This window comes from Alosa sapidissima, chromosome 11, assembly GCF_018492685.1.
Source record: "Alosa sapidissima isolate fAloSap1 chromosome 11, fAloSap1.pri, whole genome shotgun sequence".
NCBI classification, from domain to species: domain Eukaryota; kingdom Metazoa; phylum Chordata; class Actinopteri; order Clupeiformes; family Clupeidae; genus Alosa; species Alosa sapidissima.
Window position 1 is genome coordinate 28,263,039 of NC_055967.1, and position 9,905 is coordinate 28,272,943.

The 9,905-nt window shown below is 43.9% G+C and overlaps 1 protein-coding gene across 1 annotated transcript in view; it reads left to right on the plus strand.

Annotated features, from left to right (window-relative positions):
• Positions 1 to 924: 924 nt before the first annotated feature.
• zcchc14 (zinc finger, CCHC domain containing 14) overlaps positions 925 to 9,905 on the plus strand; it is a 32,285-nt gene continuing 23,304 nt past the window's right edge. Inside the window, exons 1-2 of the mRNA XM_042110378.1 lie at positions 925 to 2,654; positions 8,520 to 8,652. Of these exons, the coding sequence (XP_041966312.1) occupies positions 2,028 to 2,654; positions 8,520 to 8,652 (760 nt within the window). The 5' untranslated portion in view covers positions 925 to 2,027. The remainder of the gene's footprint in view (positions 2,655 to 8,519; positions 8,653 to 9,905) is intronic.

Here is a 9,905-nt window from a genome sequence, read left to right on the forward strand (position 1 = left end):
AGGGTGCTCGGTGGTAGTGGGGGAGGGGCATGAGAGTTGTAAACATTTAAAATTTTGGTTAAGTCCCCTCAATCTGTCAGACTTGCCAACTGCAGCTTTAAGTGGTACTGCACAGGAATGTAGGCTACTCACAGTCAGTTGTATAGGCCTACTGCATTTGTTTTGCCACTATGATTGACTTTCTGTTGAGGGTTGTTGGTATTGTGTGTGAAATGTCCTGAGGCTGTGGTCAGAGTTGATGGCAAATGTATTTAATTCAAACCAGCCAATATCCAGCCATGTTACTTCTCCCGCTTGGCTTTTCTATTTTTTTTAGATGTTCTCAGGGGGAAACAGAGGATTTCCCATGGAAGAGTGACTTCACTCAAGCACTCAGACTTCAAGTTTATGTTAGGTCAAAATTGATAAGCTTAGCCAGGCTGATAAACATCTCATAGACTGAGATAATGAGCTTTAAATAGGAAAACAACCTTGTATGCAATTGCATTTGGTACAGTTCAAAAGCAAAATCTTGATGAGCCAACCTAACTCAACATCTTATCTTATAAATCTGTGAGAACCCTGAAGCAACACCAGTGTTGTGTGCACTGTGTTTGAGGGGATTTCTGACAAATCCCTGCAGCAGAAAGTCTATGAGATTTTCTCAAAAGTTAACAACAGTAAATATGTTGTGTTGTGGAAATTGAGTAACAAAAGGTTGCCGTGCTGTCAGTTTACACGTGGTGTGCGTGCAAGCTAGATTGGAATGGCTGATGTGGACATTGGATGTGTCTGAGATCACACCTTAGCTTGGTGCATAGTACAGTAAAAGGTCCAAACAGCACATTCACTGCGCGCTGGCGCCACCGATGGCAGGGTTGACGTCATTATTACAATTCCAGAGTTCAGCATTCTCTGCAGGCCAACGAAGTTAGACAGTCCATTCAAAACGTCTTTCCAGAATCATTAAAAACACGTTACTGTAAATGCAACCAAAACAAGGTGACTATAAGCCAATACCTTACAATAGACTAAAATTAAGTGTGCTGGGTTCTTTAAAATAAAACGCATACTTACTTAACTGTATAAATCAGAACGAACTGTAAGCGCATGGAAGAAAGTTGTGCTCTGTGGATACTCTACGGGCCAATCCGTGACGCTCATGATGTGACGGACATGTAGCGCACCTAATGGAAAACGAGAAAGTGGGCTGGATGACTGTGGAGTTTGGGATAGAAGTACACAGCTGTTTCGCTCGGTTTCAAGGCACGAGCACCAGGAGATGACAGGAAACGTGTGTTTTTCATTGTCCTGGACCTCGCAGATTTCTCGGAGAAGAGGGAGAAGACTGACTCCATTTGCTCAAGAAAAAAGTTGATCGTCACCAGGTTTTTCAGAGTAGGCAATGGGAACAAACTTCTATTAGGCAGCAAAACTATAAGCCTTCAGTGGAGTTTACATATGAGGTTGTTTATTGGCCGACGCTCCCTCATCTTACTAATGCCATGCCACGGATTTCATCTGGGAAAATCTTTAATGGCGAGCAACAAAGAGTGAAAACATTTTGGACGGCGAGGGGAAGACTGGACAGCAACGTAATTACTCTTGGACAGAAATGCTTTTCAACATTTAACATTTTTGTCGCAGGACGGTAGGCTACATGGTGTGTTCCATAACCAACTGACGTGGGGCTCTCGGGGGGCTGGCCGAGAAAGGAGATCTGGCTGAGGGGGCTACGCGCACACAGGCTACACACACACACACACACACAAACGCTGTCAAACACCCACGCTTAATTTGACTAGAATATATTTTAAATATTAAACAAACCACACGCTACTAAGCTATGGTACAACGGGTGCTAGACCTAAGTGACACAATAGGTTGTTATGCAGGCTTACATATTTACAAATGAAGGTGCACTCCATCCGATTGTTGTTAAAAAGTAGCCCAGCAGAGCAACTGTGACAACTCAGACGTGTTCCGTTATACGACATAGTTTTCACTGGAATGGAAGTATTGGAATTTTACTGAGCGTTCGTAGTTCAATGACAGCCTTAAAGATGGTTGAGACGCGGAGCTCCCTTCAGAGGGAAGGGGTCTACCGCTGGTTCTCCGTCCTGAGCTCGGCACAAAGGGCCGAGTTCCTGTGCGGGCTCTTGGATCTTTGTGTCCCTATTGAGCTGCGGTTCCTCGGTTCCTGTCTTGAGGACTTGGCCCGTAAGGACTACCACTCCCTCCGGGACGCCGAGATCAAAGCCAACAACCCGGCGGACCTCGCGAACCTGACCAACATCACGGACGAGGTGGTGAGGAGCAAATTACTTATTTCCCTCGCGTTGCTCAGCTCGGATAACCGGGAGGCGGCTGGGGTACTTTTTCGTACTCTGACACACATCGACACCATCATCAACAACTATGGACTACAGCTTAACGACGGCCAGACAGGCGAACAGTTCCTCTTGCTCTTCACCATGGCTTCCAACCATCCTGCTTTCAGCTTTCATCAGAAACAGGTGCTGCGCCACGAGCTCACACAGATCCAGGAGATCCTGCAGCTGACCGGTGGCGAGCAACAGCACGCGACTCCACTCACCCAGGGCTGCACCGTGCCCACGTGTATAACCGCGCCTTCCATCAACTCCTGTCACTCTGGCTGTGCATGCGCCAGCACGGTAGGTGCTTTACAGTATGCGTATTTACGTATCGGGTGTCGGCCAGAGTACATCCGTTCCCTCACCACTAACTCATGTGGTCCCCAAAAACCTCTCAACTTAACTCATCAGGGAACGTCTCTATGCGCGTTACTATACAGTATTATAAAGCAGTTTAACGTTATAATCCTAATACACAAGTATCTTCCTCGAGGAAAAACACCGTGGGGGGAAGGCGGGTGCTGTTTGTTGGCCTGCACTTGTTAAGGTTAAAGGAACCGTATGTAAGAAAAATATTTCAATTAATCATAAAATGGCCCTGATATGTCACTAGACATTAAGAAATAATGTTCACTTCAAATACTTATATCACTGACAACAGTAGTCCGGCCAGGATATTGTCATTTAAAAAGTGAAGTTGCAGCCCTCAACTGATGTTGATGTTGTGTTTTGTCATGTCATGTTGTGTTTTGGCCTGATGCGCCACCCTCCACCTATCTACTAATCACAAAGTCAGTAGTGTTCTGCCATCCGGGTTGGCAACCTCGAGTCAGGGGGGAGGGGGAGGGGATACACCGCTCTTCAGTATTTTGAAAGTGATTGCAGTACCAGTTTTGGCCACAATCTTACATATGGTTCCTTTAATATTACATGTTAATGTATGGGAAATTACTTGTGTGCTGTGTGCTTTGTTTAGCTGGTTTCCTACATCAGTTTTATCAGCCCCATGTCCAAACACACACAGCACCACAAGTAGCAAGGGGTCCCACTAATGGCTGGGATATCACTGGTCACTGGAGGAAGATCTCCTATAGGGAATGTTTGTGTCAGTTGGGGGAGATTTGCATGCCTGTCAATGCTAGTGTGACTATGGCAGCTTCATTTTGTTTTCCATCATTCACAAAGCATGTTTTCACTTTTATTTGTAGTAGTGAAGAAAAGCAGAGGGAGGGTATTGGTTAATATGTTTTTCAGGCTTAGGACTGAAGACATGACGGAGGCACCTCCTAGTTGCCTACATATAGTATACAATTATGTTGCTTTTTAATATAACACACATAAACAGTGTTAAGTAGTAGTAGGTTTATAAACACCCCTCCCCTACTTATAAACGTGTAACAACACAATAGCTCTGCTATATCTTGGGTTACCTCATCCAAACATCCTCGTGATGTGTCCTTACCTGCCCACTTTTGTTGCAGGGTTTGGCCCCTCTCTTAAAAGCAATCCCCCTTCTGTAGCAAAACAGGTACAACTGCTCACTTGTTGCTTGCATTGTTGTGATTTCAGAAGCAAGTTATTCTCAATGCTGGACCCTGATATTGACTCACCAGTGGATGTCACCATGTAATGGCTGTCACTGAAACACAGGTGATTTTGAACTGATGTGGATCCAGATCCACACCAGGGTATTCTGCTGTTTTGGCCTGGCAGCACAAGACCAGTGGCCTGGGTGGCCATCATCTCTGGCCGTTGAGGCATTAACTGGCTGTTGGATAGAAACCAAGCCAAGGATATGAATCCTTTATACAGTAAATTGTTTAATTTGAGTGAGAGAGGGAGTGAATGTCAGTGAGAAGTGTAAGTGATGGAACACGGGTATGTACGCCCCACTCTGAAAACTCAGTGCGTCTGGGTCTCTGGGCTGTCTAGCCAGGCCTAGCTGGTGGCTCAGACTAGTCTCAATTACTGGGTTTCAATTCAGCTTCATAATGCAACATTTCACCATTTTAAATAGGAAGTCCAGGGTGGAAATGATTGGAAGTTGTTTAAAAGTCTAAGACAAAAAACCTGGAAGGGGTTGAGTAATGATTCGCATAGGGTATGATGCAACTATGGCAGATGGAAGTAGACATTTATTTTGTGGTGAATTATGTTTTTTTTTTTTTAAGTTTCCGTGACAACCTAAAGTTTTGAACCAACAGCTGTTCACAACTCCTCCCTTTATCAGGGAAAGGGTCCATTTTTAAATCCGCATAACATAGTGAATGGAAACAGGCGGGGGCTCACGTTTCCTCTTCAGAGTTTTCATGAACGTGCTTAAAATATGCGAACGCAGCTCCTCCTCTCCTCCAGCGCCCTGTGGGTACGGATGAAGTCCAAACCTTCCAGCAGTGTCCAGCTGTGACAGCACAGTACACCCTTTTAGCCTGGAGATGATAGAGTACCAGACATGGTTGCCTCAAACAGGCCCGTGTTTGGGGCTTGTTTACTGCTGTGTGTGTGTGTGTGTGTGAGAGAGAAGTCTGCTTCTGTTTTGAAGGTGGAGAGATAGTGGTAGTATGTACGATGTTGTTTGTTTTTTGTTGCTTCTACAGTGAGAGAAGAGCAGAGTACACACACACACATGCATGCACGCATAAGCCCACATGCACACAGACTCAGATGCAGAGAAGGAGTTCTCTCATGTTTACCTGTGCCTTCTATTCCCACAGGAAGTGACATCACTTCCTGTCATGTCTTCCTGCTCCCAGGGTTGGTTTTGGCCCCCTGCTGTTTAAATGTTAATGATAGAGAACATTGGTTCCTAGGTAGGGGGAGTTACTCTCAGATCAGCCAGTGAAAAATGTGCCCCTCGGTGCACAGTTGGCTGTGTGCATATCTAACGGGCTCGGCTAGAGTGCCATTGGCCAGCCGGTGAGTCTGGTGGGCTCTCCTGGTTTGTGATTGCTGAGAGTAGCATTTGGCTTCTTGCCTGTGATTGGCTGTCCTGGTGGAGCTTTTTTATTGGATAGCCAGGTTGGCAGTGGTCCTGGTGGGATGTAGGCTTTTAAACATGTGTCTGCGGGAAAGTCCCGCCTCAGCAGCATCGTGTGTGTGTGTGTGTGTGTGCTGCTCACACACACTGGGATTGAGTATTTTGTTGGTGTTGGCTGGAGTTGAGCGCAGCTCAGCACATTTCTTCGGGCTGAACTCAGGCATGTGTGTGTGTGTTTTTGAAACTCTCCGGTGAATCATCAGGAAGTGCACACAGCTCGGTGATTCAAAAGCTGAGCTAACCCAAACATGAGTAGTACGCGCACACACACACACACACACACACACACACACACAAACATCCTACACACATACTTTTCGCCCTCAGTTCAAACTTCTTCCCTTCTGTTGTTATCCACACACATATTGTATACAGACTGGTCCTTTCATTCATATCTCTCTCTCTCCCACCTCTACCTCTCCCACACACACACACACACACACACACACACACACACACACACACACACACACCCTGAGAGATGTAAATACAGTGAAGATCACATCTCAAGTGTCCTGTGAGAAGCCACAATGCTGCAGTTGTTCGTGTGGTGAATCTTGTTATTCCCCTGTGAATTTGTGTTTGTGTGCTTGTGCCTGTTTATAGTGCTACTCCTGTGTGTCCTGTGGGAATCCAAATCAGAGCTGTGTTCAGACAGGAAGTATTAAATAAAATAAAGGTTGCTGAAAGGTTAGCTCTGATCAAACTACTATCACATTTGACTACTTCTAATGGGTTCAGGACACCAAAAACTTAATAGCAATGATGTTTAATTAAAGACTTAATTATATTTAATTTGATTAAAGATAGCCTGATATGATATACTGTATGTACTGTCAAATATACACAGGACAGAAGAGGTGTTAAATTCCTTGTGCTGTAGGTCAGGGATTTCCCACAGTGACAAATCAAATGAACAACCAAGTGAACCACCAAGCCTATTTAACATTACACAACATGACGCAAGATACAACGACTGGCTGCCGGCAGTGGCAAATGCGCCGCATGTTGTACCCAGGATCGGTGACTTGTGCATACGTATAAATCTATTACACGTATTACACTTAAATGTCAGGAAGTGGAATACCTGTAGCTTTCAGATGGTCACATTTTGTGGGACCACCCACAAGAGTTTGAAGTGAGGGAGATTATTTTAGAGGTAAAAATATTTGAACAGTATGAAATTTGAAATGAAATTTAACGCACATAATGTTAAGACTTAAGCTCTGGATTCTTTGGACATGTTGGTGCTGGTGTCCTCCATCAGTACTGCAAGCAAAATGTGTCTCTTTGATATTCTTATCCTATAACATATTCAATTTGCTGATGCTTTTATCTACTACCATTTGGGCATTTTTGGTGTGCAATACTGTAATGGAAATGACATGTAAAATAATGCAATCTATGCCAGCCTTACAACCTGGGCTGTAGTCCCTGTTATGACCACTCTTGGGATAGCAGTCTCTTTGACCCATAACCCTACTGTAATGTACAGTAAGCTTTCAGTGTGTTACCCTTCCCTGCACAACAATCGCTGGATCAACAAGGACTGCATTTGTCTCCAAAATATCTTCCAAAGCAAAATCACTCAGCACAAGAGGCGTTTATTCCATGTTTTCCTAGTTTATGGTTTAGGTATGAAGTAGATGATTTGTCCAGAGCAACTCACAAAACATGAAAATAGAATAAACAGCAATGACAAAAATAGTCTGTCGGCATACTGCAGCAGAAGAGGCAGATGTGAAGATAACATAGTGGCCTTGCTGGTGAATCTGCAGTAATTGTTAACAGAGGTTTGAACTGAAAGCCTGTGTGATTGGACAGAGCGCAGTCAGCATGAATGGAGCATGTGCTCGTCCTTGGAAAGAAACAGAAACACTGAAAAAAAGGTGCAACACTGGACAGAGGAAAAGAAAAGCCCCAGGAGGGATGGAAAATCAGACTGAACGAAAATAGGAACGTTTAGAAATGTGGTATGGAGACGTGGAAAGGCTGAACATTGGAAAGCTGGTTTATGAATCAAAATTCATTACCGTGTTCATTACCAAACTGCTTTGAACTCTGGGTAGATGCCCCAAATCTTGCTCATGAATTGTGATTCATTCCCGTGATTCATTCTGGAACCAAACTCTTCTGAACTCTGTCTAGGTGCCCCAAAGCTGGTTTATGAATTGTGATTCATTCCCGTGATTCATTCTGGAACTGAACTGCTCTCAGAGCTGAAGCCTGACTCTAGCCGCCTAATTTGGGTCTGGTCATACTGGGCTATACCGCAGCGTAGAAGACCAGACATAGGCCGATGCTTAGACTGCTACTGGAATATTTGTGGGCAGCCGTGGCCTACTGGTTAGCACTTCAGACCTGTAACCGGAGGGTTGCCGGTTCGAACCCCGACTAGTAGGCACGGCTGAAGTGCCCTTGAGCAAGACACCTAACCTCTCACTGCTCCCCGAGCGTGCTGTTGATGCAGGCAGCTCACTGCGCCGGGATTAGTGTGTGCTTCTCACCTCACTGTGTGCTGTGTGTGTTTCACTAATTCACGGATTGGGATAAATGCAGAGACCAAATTTCCCTCACAGGATCGAAAGAGTATACTGTACTTATACTTACTTATACTTAAATTGGCTTAGAGTCTTACCTAGAACAACTCACGGGTTGTTTTCAAATATTACGTCTGTGTTTGTGTGTACAGAATAGAATAGATGGAATAGAATAGGTCTTTATTGTCATTGTCACAGGTACAACAACATTTAAAGTGTTCTCCAGCCAGTGCATCGTTCATATATATAGTCTATATATAAAAAATTAAATATAAATAAATACTTTTAAAAAATAATAAATAATTTAAGTGCTAGTGTTACCTAAAAAATAAACATATAACATCATTAACAGCATACATAGACACACACAGTCATACACACCCAGTCATTGCATAAAAAAGTATGAACACACAGGCATTGTATAAACATTGTGTGTTTTCTATTTGGAAGGAAAGCATGTGTGCATGCATGTGAGAAATGACTGTTTTTTTGTGAGGTGTCTGTCTAGAAATGTGTGTGTGGGTGTGTGTGTCTGTGTGTGTATCCCCATCGTATTTGCCTCATTTGGTTGTGGTCCTTCCGCTATAGGCTTCACACCGAGAGGTTGCCATGGCTCCGACTGATGAAAGTGTCCCCCCTGACACTCTGGAGGTGACACCCGCAGCACCCCACACCCAGCTGGAGCTACAGGGCAAAGGTCATGAAGGGAAACCCAATAAAGGTATTACAGACACACACACACACACACAAACACACACACACACACACACTTAACATGCTGAATGTTATCAAGAGCTGCTTTCTATTAAAAACATTTACTGTTATGCTTATACTGATATTCTCAAGTCACTTATAAAATCTGTGCTTGTCGTGTTTTCCAGAAGTATATATACACTACTTACACACTAATATAGGAAAGTCAGTAAGGATGTAACTATGCCACACCATTAGATCATGCCTATTCATTTCAATTGTAGAGACTTTTTAAGAAATCATTCCTCACAGTATCTATCCAGCTGCAATTGATCAGTGATGCCTGAGTATGTCACAGTGTGGGCATGGCGAGTGGAGGCTGGTGTGTGGTTAGCATTCTGGTGCATAAAATGGCTCCCGTTCATCACCCAGGTGGTGCTACACACTAGTGATGGTTAGTGAGGTGCCTTGATAAAGTGCTACATAAATGCAAGTTGTTGTTGTTGTTGTTGATATAATAGGACATGGGGAGCTCAGGCTCTCAGATTATGTGGATGGGTAGAGCCCACTGACATAACAGAAGATTGTCTGTCTCCAGGTACAGAGTCAGGTTTGTTTGCATAATGTGAGTGTTCATGTGAGAGGCAAAGGTCTTGTTCTGACTTGTCTTGACTAAGAACATTTGAGGAACGATGGAAATACAGCAAGCATGCATGTTTGTATGTATGTTGTCATGTGTGTGTTTTTGTTTGTTTGTGTTTGTTTGTTTGTTTGTCTGTGTGAATATTTAAATTTTTATTATTATTATTTTTAAGTATATTTTGGGGTCTTTTTTTAGTGGAGATAGACAGGAAGTGAAGTGGGAGAGAGAGACAGGTGGGGGCACACAAATTACACATATTACATCAGCAAAACAAAGAAACGAGAAAATATCTCAGATCCACTGTTTATTATGACCGCCGCGCAGCGAAGCGGCGGTCATATAGGTTTAGTCAGATTATTATTATGACCGCCGCGCAGCGAAGCGGCGGTCATATAGGTTTAGTCAGATTATTATTCTTTTTTTTTCTTTTTTTTTTTTTCTTTTTCGCATGTCCAAACTTCCGTCAAGGATTCCCGGGACACTGAAAGACCGGGGTAGACGAAACTTGGTGGGCATGTAACCCCATATGGATAGCATGGAACCATCGTTTTTCGTTTTGATCTGTAGCCCCCCCGCTGGACTGCACCCCCCGAAAGGAGGGTAGGGCAGACACAGTTTTCTGTGAATATCTCGATAAC